The 15658-nt window shown below is 39.3% G+C and overlaps 1 protein-coding gene across 1 annotated transcript; it reads right to left on the minus strand.

Moving 5' to 3' along the window:
* Positions 1 to 1692: 1692 nt before the first annotated feature.
* LOC149384854 (toprim domain-containing protein) lies at positions 1693 to 14944 on the minus strand. Its single transcript, XM_089626878.1, has 21 exons — positions 14529 to 14944; positions 14276 to 14403; positions 13726 to 13781; positions 13588 to 13645; positions 13384 to 13494; positions 12966 to 13049; positions 7727 to 7807; positions 7425 to 7490; positions 7228 to 7344; positions 6762 to 6809; positions 6575 to 6660; positions 6421 to 6481; positions 4396 to 4578; positions 3897 to 4028; positions 3576 to 3637; positions 3280 to 3363; positions 2694 to 2825; positions 2505 to 2601; positions 2293 to 2427; positions 2119 to 2186; positions 1693 to 1956 (listed from the first exon to the last, which is right to left on the minus strand). The coding sequence occupies exons 1-21, from the start codon at positions 14938 to 14940 to the stop codon at positions 1920 to 1922; spliced, it is 2238 nt and encodes a 745-aa protein (XP_089483004.1). The 5' UTR covers positions 14941 to 14944; the 3' UTR covers positions 1693 to 1919.
* Positions 14945 to 15658: the final 714 nt, after the last annotated feature.

Consider the following 15658-nt stretch of genomic DNA (forward strand, 5'->3'; position numbering starts at 1 on the left):
TATCATAACTCATCTTGTTTTATTTCAACTAGTTATTTGTTAGATGTCAATTATGTGCTATAGATGTTTTAATTAAAGGTATTTCTATGAACTTAAATGTTGAGCAGGGACCAACTGAAATATTATAACCAAAAAACACCAACCTAAGTTCGCATTGTTCATTTTATTCAAGCGAGTCGTGGAACTTCATGTTGGATGAGAGGCACAAAGTGTCATGGTCATCCAGGAAACGACCGGTCGGGATGCCGCTGGGGGCCTAGAATGGGCGGGAAATGTATGTCAGGCATGGCCACTGGGCAAACGTCCCGCACGAGATGGAAACCTCCTTAGGAAGTCTAAGGGCGGCTCGGACGGGATTTCAAAGGCAAAGACCCGGCCATTTCCGAGAGTCATGGCAAGGCAGACTGCAGGATGTTGTTGGTCTCTATCCGGTGTACCTTTGTGTAAAGCTCTCCACCACCCGACAGTCTCAGCAGTGACGGAGCCAGGTGGGGGATTTTTGAAAATTATTTTTTTAATCCCAAATTTTTATACTTTTTTTTATAATTTGACCCCTAAATTTTACTAATAATTATGTTTTTTACCCAAATTTGTAAGTTTTTTTTCAATAATGCCCCTCCTAAAAAATATTTCTCAAATTTGCCCCCCTTTGATTGAAATCCTAGCTCTGTCACTGAGTCTCAGTGACTGAATTGAGCTTCCCGGGTGCCAAAGAGGTAGGCACGCGGGGCGGACATACATAGTCGAAGAGGACTAGTGTGTCGTTCGATTTGGGATAGGCTCGAACCAGTATTGCCGTGGGGGCAATACTGCGCGCCTTCTATCCCACACGGTGATTATTCCATAGGGTTTCCCACGTCCTCAATGTCGACCCCAGGGGAATCGGATTGATCATCGAATGGACATTCACATGCAATAGACGGTAGGAATGTCCCTAACGTGAGGAGTCCGAGGTCCGACGTTATTCGCGGGACTTGCAGCCTAAAACGCATGGCGTGAACGACACATGCAGAGATCAAAAGGATAAGGGCTAGGTTGTGAATCAAGTTGCTCCTTCAGATATCCACTCGCATGTATTGCGAGATGAGATATCGGAGAAAGGACTTTGGCTGTGGATGCCGCCCTAAATCCCATGTACGCCTACTCGGGAAAGGCATACGATAACCCATCGTGAAGGGAACGGATGATGACTTGATCTTGGCTAAGGCATCGTACACGCACCGAGTGGAGAGTCACACAGGAGAACGATGATGCGAGATTGGCCGAGGTGGCGCAAGGGAACCTAGTAACGAGGCGAGTGTAAACGAGGCTTTACTCGGGACAACCTCGACGCTAGGATGCAGTTTTTGTCGCTACGAGCGAGACTCTTCGGACCGTAGTTTCCGTCAAGATATATGTCTATGATCACAAAGTGCACGATGGTTTTCATGAAGACCGAAGAAAGATAGGCTGACCTCAACTATGAGAGTCTTGACGCCACACGGGTGTAGTATTCCGTTGAAAATTTTGGGCCCGTGACATAAAGCGTCATATTCCAACCTCGTCACATCTTTTCATAGCAATTTCATCATTGGCCTTTAATTTTAAGTTTTAACCGACTTTAAGGTGGAATTTTTGCTTTTGTGAACAATCTGCCGTACGATCATATCAACGGATACAAAATAGCGATTCCCTTTTTAATCGCGGCATTACTTGATAAATAGACGATCCCTCGTCTTCTTGTATACTTTAGACGTATAATACAAAGTTAAATAAATAAAAATAAACAAACATGATACCTAGCAGGCACAATAACTTAATGATATGACCAAGGCTGCAAGAACAAACCAATGCCTTAGAAACAAAAAAAAATACATATTTTTGTATTTCTTTACCCCTGGCACACCATACAAAAGCTGTTTGTAGCCTCACGTCTTTGTCTACTTTCCATCGTCATCCATATATTGACCAGTTGACCTGTCACCGCAAATAAGTTACTCTCCACGACAATTGGGAAACAATTATATTTTTTTAATACTCTATTTTAGGCCTCAAGTTGAAGAGAAACACCAATGCACTCAAAAGGTCGACTTAAAATACAAAAAAATAAATAAATAAATATGTTTGTTAAAAACTTACCTATCGTATGATAACAAGGCATCGCCTATGGTTCCAGCAACCTTATTCCGTACCTTTCTTACCAAAATCTGCAAAACGACGGTTTTAATTTCATTGCACATCGTAAGAGATATCTACAATTTTATAATAATTATAAAAGAAAAAGAGAGTGAAATCTTTGCAAGTAATACTCACTTGGACTTGATCAACGGGACCAGCGTCTGGATCTCGGTTACGGTGAACAACGATTCCATTGTCGCACTTGTTTATAAAGTGCGCACTTCCACTTATATCGTACAGATGTGGGGGACTCCCTGCCCAATTTTGCAACTGTTCACAATGGGCTAAATCAGATTTTGGCGGGAAAAAGAAACGGATAATGCATGTAAAAAGAGACAAGACGAGACCTGTCGGGGATGTGCCACAAACCAAACATGGCAAGCATGATGTTGAGCAAATCTTTTAACCTTTGTCAGCATTTGGCTAACATACTCTGTTTCTGTCCTGCGAAAAAAAAAAAATGTTACAATCAATCCTATGAAAAAAAAAATTAAATAAATAAATAAACCCTGAAGGTGGCGTATGATAGAACTTACTGGTTGGGAGGGCGTTGGTGATCGAGCTCATTATAAGGATCAATTACGAGACCACGAACTCCGTGCCTCATAACTGCGGCCTTGGCAAGATCAAGAACCCACTTAATGCTTGGAAGACAATCATCCTCACACCTAATGAGAGACAAAGAAAACAATCTGACTTCACATATGTTTTCTTTTTATATTAAATATATAAAAAGAGAGATTCATGTGTGATTGTGTCTAGTCATTGGCAACTCACAAGTCATTTCTATAAATGCAAGAGCGACTAAAGAATGTAAAAAAAAAATAAAAAAAATAAAAAAACCCTGCATCATTTTTCAAGGAGCAATCACACGGATGAGATGAGACAAACAGAAGGCTAATTTCCAGCCCGGGGAAAAGGGAACAAAAACAATAAGCATTTCTATTAATGATTTCTCTTTTTTATGCAAAGTGCCAAATATTGCCTTACATGGCACGGAAGAAACAATTATATGACCAAGAAAAGCATCACCAAATCCGTAGACCATTCAAAAATAGGCATGAAGCATCTTGACATCAGTATAACTGATAGTATTTACTGAAAGAACTGCTTGAAACTCACCTTATAAGGTAAAATGTGTCATTCAACCATTCCTTTCCTTTTTCAAATTCTTCAGTACTCATCCGCCCAGCAGATTTCCCATACCTTTTTACCAACCGAAAGAACAAACAAAAACTCATTGATAGAATGTTGAAAGTTAATACAAAAATTACTCAGGCCCTTTTTGAACATGTTTTCCAAGAGTATTTGTGGCCATCCACGGGGCAGCTGTTTTGGTAATATTATAGAGTTCTTTATAACAACTCTGTGAGGTGAGTATTTACATCCCACATTTTTGTTGCTCAATCAGGACATACCGTTCGTCAAAGAAAGGCTTTCTCAAATGTTTCTCCAACAGCTTCCTTGCGTGCTCTCTGACCTGACAAGAAACAGCTAAAAGTTGTATGAAAATTCAAACAAATCACTACCTTAATTCTAATTTCCACGCCCCAAACTTAGATCTCACTGTGTGCCATTATCCAGATAAGTTATTGAAGGTTTGTTTATTATTTGAGAGAACCGGTGTCTCAACTTGTTATCGATTCAAATATCTATTGCCAAGTGGGAACAAGAGACGAGAGGCAAAACTACAAACGTAAGAGCAAACTGCAAATTTGGAGTTGTTCATAACTAGCTACCTTGTTCTCCATTGAGCAAAGAGCAAATTTCCATCCCTGACTTTCATTAAGATTGCATAAAAGAGCATCAATCCACTCACTCTTGCCTGAGTTAGGAACCCCGGTAACTATGGTTAATTCACCTGGCACAATCTGATCAAAATGATAAAGTAAGAATGAGAAGAGACTACTGAACGTTGCCAACAATGTAGTTAAGCATTCCTTGTTAGATAGAAAGAAGTAACAAATTATGAAATAATAAAAACAAAATTGATTAGTCCTGCCACTTCGTTCTCTTTTTTTTTCAATCACCGAACTAAGAATTGAGATTTTGACATCTATTGAACATGAACGAATAATTCGTCAACAGAAAAAGGATATCAACAAGTTCTGAAAGCTACAAAATCTGAGCCTCGTAGGCATATAGCAGACAAGTTCCACTCTTTTACCGAACTAGCTTGGCAAACTAAAACTTAGGTGGGTCACAAGAAAAAAATAAAAATAAAGAATGCTTGCTCACATTATAATATTTATCCAGAGTCCGCCACCCAGTTGACGCACCAAATTCATTTCCAAAGGTCCGGTGATAATATGCATCGATTTCACCAAAGTAGTCTTTGAAGTTGAACAACCCACGTATAGGATATAGTTCAGCATTATCAATTACTTCCTTCAGTACATCAGGACCCAAATACATGAGAACCTGCAATGTGTACCGAATGAGATGGTAAGGATTTGTAATGAATGATCAAGTAAAATTTCTTAGAAGAGAATGACATGCAATGCTACAATATAAACCATATCCCAGAAAAAACGCTTCATGTTTCTCAAATTCATCAAGATTGTTTAGCGAATTTCATTTATTTGTTAGTCCTCGGAGTCAATAAATAATATATGCATGGAGTTCAATATATTAATATTAAATATCCATACAAGCCACTCCGAAACGGAAAGAAAGGAAAACAAAGCCAGAAAAGATTTTCAACAATAAGCCAACTTGTCTACGCACTAGTTTAAAGTTTGAACAACATATGAAAGAAGTAAAGAACGTCACGACGAAGCTTCTTGTCTTCACTCCCTCGGCGAAGACGAGCATCGAGGGCTTCACCGCCACGGTCACGCCCTTCGGCACCTCGATCTTCACTCTATACATTGGTGGCGGTCCTGATGAAGGACTTGGTGGGGCACTTGGCGGGGCCGCCCGTGATGACCTGGATCACCTTGGGGCCGCAGCCGATGGAGCAGAGGTAGTTGACGTAGTCGGCTCTGGAGATGTCGTGGACGAGGCTGACGTGGCCGGCCCCCACGGTGGTCATCCACGGGGCCACGTTGGTCACGGACATGCCGTTCGGGCCGTCGTTCCCGGCAGAGGAGGAGACGAAGACGCCTCTTGAAGCCGCGCCGTAGGCTCCGATTGCGATGGGGTCGAGGTAGAACGGGGATGAGATCGAGATCACGTCGACGCCGTCGTTCACAGCGGCATCAAAAGCCGCAAGGATGTCGGAGTCTAAGCACCCGAAGTTCTGTCCACACGGTGTCGTACACGTGTTGGATACACGCCGCCAAGTCGGACTCGGAAGCGATGAGCTCGGTGGAGTACCAATTGTGGTGAGTCGGGAAAACAGAGGGCTTTGAATCGGCGTCGACTCGGAATATGAGAGTCCTCGGCGACCCGTTTTCGGTGGAAAGCGTTGTCGTTTTGGTGGCTAAGGGGAAGAAGGAAAGGAAGATAGAAAGGGATAGATATGAATTCATGGCTTTGGATGTGAAGTGAGAGAAACAAGGCCAGAAAAGACGAAAAAGAAAAAGAAAAAAATACTAAGATTTAATCAGAGCATTCTGAAGAGTTCCAAAATAAGATCATTGAGCTCAGTGCAAAGAGAAGATAACCATGGTGTACTATGATTAACCATTACATTCCTCTCCCTCCAAGGTGCATTTGTTTCTCTGAAACCAAATCCCCCGAACAATAAAAAAAACTGTTCCAAAATATCTTTTAAATTCTCCCAACCCCCCGGGGATTTGGTACCGAACAAAGAGTGTGTCGCTGTTGAGCTGCAAGTGCAACTGTGCTATTTTTAGGCTCGAAGTGCCGGAGCAAAGGGGGTCGAGGCGACTTCTAGAGAGTGCATCGGGCTTGTTACGAATTGAGAACAAGAATCCCCTTGTATCAACACGCCGAGAACTCCTAAATTATCTCTCAAATATGCCCGATAGCGAAAACGGGTAGAAAAACGGTGACAGGCAGCCAAGAATCCTAAGCATGATTTGTTTTGTTAGATCACGAAAGTGGATGAGTTTCAGACTCATCACACAGAGTGCGTTGCAAGCTGGTTCTAAAAGAAAATATCAATGAACTAAAAAATCAGTACATCCGAAAAGAGAAGAAAGCGAAACAATCGATGCGACACAAGAAATAAAAAAATAAAAAAAACATTTAAACAAGATAACTGCTACAAAATATAAAGCCAAAAGGATGCATCTTAAAAAAAAGTATCTAAAAGATAAATCAAAACATATATATATTCATAAGAGATTAACCAACCTCATTTGCATCTTTGAAATGATCGACCTCATTTTTGTTTGGCCATTGAACTCGCCAGCATCTGCAATCAGAATATATTATGGACAATGACATCGAAAACCCAGCTAATCTTAAATAAAATCATCCAAACAAAAAAAAATGATAAAAAAAACACCTCTCTCTTCCAACGCGGCGTGCAAGCTCTTCCGCCAAAGCTTGACCTGGGCCATCTCCATCCGTGGCAATTATAATGCGCGATGCCTGTCACCATAAGTATATTCATAAATGAATCTATCTCATATGGTGATGTGTCAAAAAAAAAACAAAAAAACAAAAAAACAAAAAAGTAGAAATTCACAAACCTTTTTTAAGTAATCTTTGCAGTTCCACAGATACTGATACTTGGTGTCCTAGCTTTACAGAACAGACCAAAAACAAAGAGCATCAAGAACCATATTTTCTAAATTGGAGTGGAACCTGGAAAATGGTTTTATATGGATAGATGTTACAAATGACGAATTGATTTCTTATATATGGTACTCTATTTTTCTCAAGTCTGCCTTCTACGGAAATCGATAACTCGGAAACTTTTAATTATTATTATTTTTTTTTTTTTTGTTTATTCACTACCTGTCTTTTCATTTGATATATTAACACCAACCTTAGAATGTTGTAACATCAGCTAAATTCAACTCCTTGTGAATCTTTTCAGATTAAACTCATCATCTCAAGTTTTGGATCAACCCAATCCATGAACACAAATAATACACGGGAGAAAGGTGAGTTTTCTAGTCTCGGAGAGATTGACAAATCATAAAAAACACAAACCTGATCCTCAGATGGGAGGTTCTTATTTGACACACTAGCAGGCGCACCATTAGGGACACTAATGCAATTACTAAAACCAGCTTCTTCCATTGCAAGCTTATCCATTTCACCCTCGACCTATAAGTTACAAGTGATTTAAAGCATCAGGAAAAAAAAAATTGCATATATACAATTGGTCAATAGATAGGATGACTTACAATGATGATGTCAGAGGCTTCCTTTACATCATCAAGCCCATAAAATATATTTTCGGTATCTGCTTCCTGAAAGAGAATTTAAAATTAAAAGAAAACAACAAGAACCAAATAGAAAAACGTAAAGCCTCAAAAACAAGACATGCCATGCGAAAAAAAAAAATTATATAACTGTGATGTCCGGGTTAGACCCAAGTGAAAAAGATACATATGAATCCAATACAATAAAGTGTAATAAGGTCAAAGAGCTCTGACATAAATGACTTGCAGCCTCCTATATTGGATAACTTTATTTGTCAAAATACCTGCCAAAACTTCTTGTTGATGTCACGATACTTGCAGCTTATAAGCTTTCCGTTCCTCCAGTATGTAAATGCAATCACAATCTGCAAATAAATTACAGAAGTGCGTTGTATAAGGTAGAGAAACACTTACATACCATACTACAATAACGTATTGACATTTAGGAAAACAGAATCATTTGAGCTTTGCACAATGGACAAGGGAACAATTCTTTTGGGATCAAACAACGCTTTGAACTTCAGGAAAGTTTACAATATACTGTTGGAAAAGGGTTTTCTCTTTATGCAAACCAGATGTAATTCTTACAGTATAAGGTCTGTTTCCGTACAGGTTTAATTACAGCACCAAAAGTCACAAGCATTTTATTGTATTTTTAACAATGCAGATCATGTAGAAAACTCGTTAAATACCTTGTTTATAGGGATCTGTTTTAATTAGGTTAGAATTAAAACAGGAAGTAGTTCCTAGTATTGAGGGATTTTATTTTTATTCTTTGTGTATATATAGGCTGTTAGCCGTATGAAATAAAACATAATTCTCATTCCTTCTAAACCTACATGGTATCAGAGCTGCAGGCTCTCTTAACCTAATTAGATGGAAAACACACCAGCCCCCAAAAATTCCTCATCCGAAATAACTCAAGCAACCAATATGGAGACATCTCAGTCATCCATCCATTCATCTATGCTCATCACCGGGCATAGGCTGAATGGAAGGAATTTTCTGGAATGGTCTCAATCAGTAAAGCTTGGTATTGATGGAAGAGGAAGACTGGGCTACCTAACCGGCAAAGTCAAGAACCTGAAGGAAAGCGATGAAGGCTACCAGATTTGGAGATCGGAGAATTCACTGGTGATGGCGTGGCTACTCAACTCCATGGAAGCATCAATTGCAAAACCTCACATGTTTATGAAGACGGCTAAAGAAATCTGGGAATCAGTGAGGGAAACCTACTCTGATCTGGGAAACTCCTCGCAGATTTTCGAATTGAAGACGAAGCTATGGCAGGCCAAGCAAGGGAGCAGGGATGTGACGGTCTACTATAACGAGATGGTGTCCTTATGGCAAGAACTGGACCAGTGCTACGAAGACACATGGGAGAGTACCGCTGACTATGCGCGGCAACAAAAACGCGAAGAAAACGATCGTGTTTACATGTTTCTTAATGGTGTTAACAGGAATCTCGACGAAGCAAAGGGGAGGATCCTAGGAAGGCGCCCACTGCCTTCAATGAGAGAAGTCTTCTCCGAAATTAGACAGGAAGAAAACCGGAGGAAGATCATGATAAACTCTGAGGAGCCTTCCTCGGCTGAACCCTCTGCACTCTTCACACGGGGCAGTGGACAAGAAGAGAGGAAGAAGCCGTGGTGCGATCATTGCAAGAAGCTATGGCACACAAGGGAAACCTGCTGGAAGATACACGGAAAACCACCAGGAGCAAAGAAGAAGAACGAGAAGGCTTTCCACACCACGACTGACTCTTCACAAAAGGAACAAGTCGACTCGGGACAGCCAAATTTCACAAGGGATCAGATTGAACAACTCCTGAAACTACTGCAGTCCTCACAAAATTCTTCCAGCCCTGATAACCCTTCATGTTCCTTCGTCCAAAGTGGTAACATAGTATCCATACCCTTCTCTTATCTATGTTCAAAAGATAAAAATACCTGGATCATTGACTCAGGAGCAAGTGATCACATGACAGGAAATTCCACCCTATTCTCTACCTATAAACCTTCTGCCGGAAATAAAAAAGTAAAAATTGCCAATGGTTCATTCTCGGCAATTGCAGGGAATGGAAACATAATTCCCTCACCTTCTCTACCATTGAATAAAGTGCTACATGTCCCTAACCTTTCATGCAACCTCTTCTCTATTAGCAAAATAACCAAAGATCTAAATTGTCGTGCTATTTTTGATTCTCACTGTATATTTCAGGATCTGGAATCGGGGAGGATGATTGGCAGTGCTAGAGAAAGTGATGGACTCTATATCCTAGATGAGGGAACGGACTCACATAACGATCAAGAGAAGACTTGCCTACAAATTGTCTCATGTCCAAGTAATAAAGAAATTTATTTGATGCATTTTCGTCTAGGACATCCTAGCTTTTACTATTTGAAAATGTTATTTCCTGATTTATTCATGAATAAAGATATTTCTTCTTTTCACTGTGACATTTGTGCTTTAGCAAAACATCATAAAAACTCCTACCCACCTAGAGCTTATAAACCAACTAAACCTTTCTCTCTTATCCATAGTGATATATGGGGTGCGTCTAGAGTCCCGACTTGTTCAGGAAAAAGATGGTTTTTGACTCTTATTGATGATCACACACGGGTTACATGGGTATTTTTGCTAAAAGAAAAATCTGAGGTAGAAACTGTGTTTAAAAGTTTTTATAATATGATTCAAACACAATTTAATACTCAAATACAAATGCTTAGGAGTGATAATGGGCGTGAATATTTCACACACACATTACATAAATTTTTTGAAGAAAAAGGGATCATTAATCAAAGTTCATGTGTTGACACACCACCACAAAATGGCGTAGCAAAAAGGAAAAATAGACACATCCTTGAAGTCACTCGGGCTCTAATGTTTTCAACCAAAATTCCGCATTATCTATGGGGGGACAGTGTTTTACATGCAACTTATTTAATTAATCGCATGCCCTCAAAGATATTATCCTTTAAAACACCCATTAGCATTCTCCAAAATGAATTTCCAAAATCAAGGGTGTTTCATTCTATGCCGTTAAAAATTTTTGGGTGTACTGTGTTTATTCGAAATCCTAATAGGAATGCGAGTAAACTTGATCCTAAAGGAAAGAAAATGTGTTTTGTGGGAATAGCTCCGACTCAAAGAGGTTACAAATGTTTTGATCCGGTCACACAAAAAACAACAATTACAATGGATACCACCTTTTTTGAGCATAAACCTTTTTTTACAACTCATCTTCAGGGGGAGAATAAGTTTGAAGATTCGATATTTACAGATTCGATATTTACAGATTCTTCCCTTGATAGAGTACAAGGTCATGACTTAGAAAATGAGGAAATAATTGTTGAAAATGGGATCGGACATATAAATGAGGAAATAACTGATGTTCAAATTGAAAGTGATATTGAGTCCACGATTTTAAGGAAAGAAAATCAACCAAGTATCACCGAATCTGGAAGTAAATCAGGAAACAATACTAAGGACATATACAATAATCGGGCAAGTAATCTCTTTGAAAAGGTGTATGTGAGATCGGTCCCAACTCAAGACATAGAAGCCGTTACTTCTCCAGCAAGTCAACAATCTGAACCGGGACCAGAACCTGAAACCAGTAAGTATATTTCAGACTCTGATCTTCCTATTGCTCTTAGAAAAGAAAAACGCACATGTACCAACTATCCTTTATATCCTACCTCGTCATATGTGTCATACTCAAAACTCTCTTCTGCTTTTTCCACATTTACCACAAATATATCTGAGATTCATATCCCTAGTAGTATTCAGGAGGCGTTAACTCGACCCGAGTGGAAAAAGGCTGTTTTTGAGGAGATAAGTGCTTTGGAGAAGAATCAGACGTGGTCGGTGGAAGAGCTTCCAAAGGGAAAACCCATAGTTGGTTGTAAATGGGTATTCACACCGAAGATGAAAGCCGATGGAACCCTTGAACGACTAAAAGCGCGACTAGTAGCTAAGGGGTTCACTCAAACCTATGGGATAGACTATACAGAAACTTTTTCTCCGGTCGCTAAGCTAAACACTGTGAGAATTCTGTTGTCTATTGCAGCTAATCTCGACTGGCCTCTGAGACAATTTGACGTGAAGAATGCATTCCTTAATGGAAAGCTTGAGGAAGAAGTCTACATGAGTCCACCGCCAGGATTTGAGAATGAGTTTGAGTCCAAGGTTTGCAAGCTAGAGAAGGCATTATATGGACTGAAACAATCACCTCGCGCCTGGTTTGATCGCTTCACTCAGTTTGTGAAAGGGCAGGGTTACATTCAAGCTCAATCGGATCATACTATGTTCACAAAGTTCTCAAGTGATATGAAGATCTCGGTGTTAATTGTTTATGTCGATGACATCATTCTTACAGGAGACGACTATGGAGGACTAGAACAACTAAAAGTGAAGCTGGCTAAGGAGTTTGAAATAAAAGATCTAGGTGAAATGAGATACTTTCTCGGCATGGAAGTTGCTAGATCAAGAAAGGGAATTGTTGTTTCTCAACGAAAATACATTCTAGATCTCTTAAAAGACACCGGGATGAGTGGATGTAGACCTGCCGACTCCAATAGATCCAAACCAAAAGCTCGGGAATATTGTTGACGGCGTTCCAGTTAATGTTCAGCAGTATCAAAGGTTGGTAGGAAGACTGATTTACTTAGCACACACGAGGCCCGATATTGCCTTCGCTGTGAGCCTAGTAAGTCAATTTATGCATAGTCCATGTGAGGAGCACTTGGATGCTACACACAGGATCCTACGATATCTGAAGAGCTGTCCAGGAAAGGGACTGTTATTCAAGAAAGGAGAAAACAGAGCTGTGGAAGCATTTACTGACGCAGATTGGGCAGGTCCAGGTGATCGGAAGTCTACATCGGGTTACTGTACATTTGTATGGGGGAACCTAGTCACGTGGAGAAGTAAAAAGCAAAGCGTCGTGTCAAGAAGCAGTGCTGAAGCAGAGTTCAGATCCATGGCTAACGGGATATGTGAATTGTTATGGATACGAAGAGTACTTGAAGATTTGAAGAAAGAGGCTGAGCTTCCTCTAAAGCTGTTTTGCGACAACAAAGCTGCCATCAGCATTGCTCAAAACCCGGTGCAGCATGATCGAACCAAGCATATAGAGATCGATCGTCATTTTATAAAAGAGAAGATGGAGGCAGGGATTATTTGTACGCCGTACATAACTACCAAAGAGCAGACAGCGGATATTCTGACTAAGGGGTTATTTCGGCCAGTTTTTGAATTTTTTGTAACCAAGTTGGGCATGTATGATATGTATGCACCAACTTGAGGGGGAGTGTAGAAAACTCGTTAAATACCTTGTTTATAGGGATCTGTTTTAATTAGGTTAGAATTAAAATAGGAAGTAGTTCCTAGTATTGAGGGATTTTATTTTTATTCTTTGTGTATATATAGGCTGTTAGCCGTATGAAATAAAACATAATTCTCATTCCTTCTAAACCTACAGATCATTTTTATTGGGGGTTGCTTTGCATTGTCCTTTACCTGATCGCCATACTTTTTCTGCATAATCTTATTCCTCTGCACCGTTCCCTTGGTTATCATTCTCTCTGAAAAATAAGCGACCAGCTGAAAAATCAACGAAAATAAGGTTAAAATGTATATTTTTCAACCAAGGACTAAATTCAATCAATAAGTATTATGTACAAAAAAAAAAAACGAGCATTGTTAGCAGAGTAAAAGAAAAAGAAAAAAACATGGAGATATTCTTTTTCTGAACGGGATACTACCCCAGTTCCCCCGATTGCGGAGTCTAGAGGAATCAGACCGGGGACTGACCAGGTCCCAAGAATCGTCCTTACCCACTAGTAAATGATATTATATAATGTAACCAGCCTGTACGTTATATTGATCAACTATTAAATGAAGTGACAGAAAAATAAGACTAAAAGAAATGAACAACCTCATCACAAAGTGGTTCCAAATGCAAACTATCCACTGATATTTCTCGTTTTCGTCTTAGTCTGCTGATTTTGTTTGCTGTGCCATGAGATGACTTTTTCACAGCGAAAGCCTGAACAAACCAACAACAGAGAGCCAGTGAAACAAATATATAAGAAGAGGAAATATTAACTGGTAAATATGTATCCAAATTAAAAAAACTTACTCTTGTGCTGCCTTTCCAACCACATTTTCCACGAAAGCACGTCCACACGGCACCACTCCTATGCACCGAACATCCCCAATATGAAAGATTCGGAATTTCTTACAAGAAAAGAAAGCTGTAAAAAGAGTTGAAGCATACCAATCTGGCTCGATCAAAAGTGACAAACTCTTCTCCTCTGTGTCACCACCTTTGCACTAAGTTTTGAAAAGAATATTAAAAAGGGAAAAATGACACACAAATACAAGGTCAGATGTCTTGGAAGAAAAGAAAATTGCACATATATACACCCATGAATACGTGATGATCGATTTGCTATAGCACCACTCAAGTTCAAGTGTAATCTATGAGCCAGTACAACCTATTACACCAGCAAAAAAATATGAAAGAATAAAGAGTAAAGCAAGAAAAAGAAGCGTGCGAGCACAATGTGTCATAGCTTGAAATCAAAGGCCTGCCAATAAAATATAAGGTTAAAAACACTACCCTACTTTGCAAGTTCAGAAACACTCTGCAAGTAAGCATTCCCTACTTTTAAGGTTCACTATTGCCTAATCATCGACGACTTGCCATGGCAAACCAAAAATAAAAGGAAAAGACTTAATCTTGAAACAAGAAAAACAGACGAGTACCAATGCTATTTTCAAGGAGAAAAAAGATTGAGATAGAATGAACAAAACAATAAGATTACCATGGGACAAATCAAGCCGTGGAATTGTCCAGTCATTGATATGTCAGTCTCAATCCCAAGCTCACACAGTTTCATGTTTAATATTCGCATACGGTTCGCATTATTTTCTTCATGATCCTCCAAAAAGACTAAACGACAATACACTGAGTTATAAACCCTGTTTTCTCAAACGAATAGCGAACCAAGAAAAACAAGAAATAAAGCTACCATTTTTAACCTCATGAAGGTCAAACCTGGGGTTCGAAGGTCAAACCTGGTCTGGTGTTAGCGGCTTGAGATGCGTTAGAGCATCCATTAGCCTTCAGAAGGCAAGAAGGCTGGGTTCTGTAGATGGGTTTGCAAGGAAAAGCAATGAAGAGAACTTTGGAAGAGTTGGATAGTCTTTTCAGCGAAGAAAGGCTTGATGTGTTTGACAAAAAAACAGACTCGAGCAAGTGCTTTGAGCCCATGAGACCACCTCTCGACGACATTACAGAGAGCTTGTGTAGTATAGGTCGCATATCTCCGAAAACACAGCCAGGTTTCCCGTTTATAAAGTACCTTGTACGCGTATATTGACGCCTCTCTTTCTCTAATGGGTTTGTCTTCTGAAACTGAAATGAGTGTCGGGGAAGAATGAAGATAGAGCAGAAAATGAAAGGGCTTTTGGGGCTTTTCTTTTTCATTAGCTATTATGGCCACTTTCCCTCTCTTCCCCTTATTTTATTTGGGCATTCTAACTTACTAGTCAATTTTAAATTTGATTTTAAAGAATTAACTGTCGTATAGTTTATTTTAATAAATTAACCATTTATCACTATTTACCAAAATTAACGTATGAAAATATTAGGGACAAACATGCAAAATACTATCTGATTAATGAGATCACGTCATTAAATATAACTAAACTTTAAAAATATTAAAATTTATTTTAGTAAATTAACCATTTATCACTATTTACCAAATTAACGTATGAAAATACTAGGGACAAACATGCAAAATATTATCTGATTAATGAGACCACATCATTAAATATGACTAAACTTTAAAAATATTTAAAACGTTGACTAGATTTAAACTCAACATTTCAAGTGGCCAAGTCCATGAGATTTTTCATTTTATTTTAGGGTAAATGGTGACGATTGTGGTGAAATGGAACTTTGCAACAAGCTCTCTTTACTTTAAGAAATTTTGTAGCGAACATTTATAAATTATACCTTCTTAATGCCAAAAAAATGAATCAACACTTAGAACCGGTCGTGTTTCAATCTAGGGATGTACATTATGATCGCACGATGGTCGAACGGTGAAGCAACTCCCAGAATCGCAGCCTTTGCCATGCCGAAAATAGGTTTTCACTAGAGGGGCACGCAAGGTTTTTCTCCGACGCTCAACATTAGTCCA

This window comes from Urtica dioica, chromosome 9 (assembly GCF_054948205.1).
Source record: "Urtica dioica subsp. dioica isolate 48M chromosome 9, U.dioica_male_clone48M_v1_H2, whole genome shotgun sequence".
In the NCBI taxonomy this organism is placed as follows: Eukaryota; Viridiplantae; Streptophyta; class Magnoliopsida; order Rosales; family Urticaceae; genus Urtica; species Urtica dioica.

What these genes read in the sequence shown, in the direction of transcription:
- LOC149384854 (XM_089626878.1), bottom strand. Translation starts at nt 14,940, where the DNA reads ATGAAAAAGAAAAGCCCCAAAAGCCCTTTCATTTTCTGCTCTATCTTC. An exon ending in GCAAAGATTACTTAAAAAAG is followed by an intron (nt 6,661 to 6,761) that starts GTTTGTGAATTT and finishes TTATGGTGACAG; the next exon opens with GCATCGCGCATTATAATTGC. An exon ending in GACACATTTTACCTTATAAG is followed by an intron (nt 2,826 to 3,279) that starts GTGAGTTTCAAG and finishes GTCTCTCATTAG; the next exon opens with GTGTGAGGATGATTGTCTTC.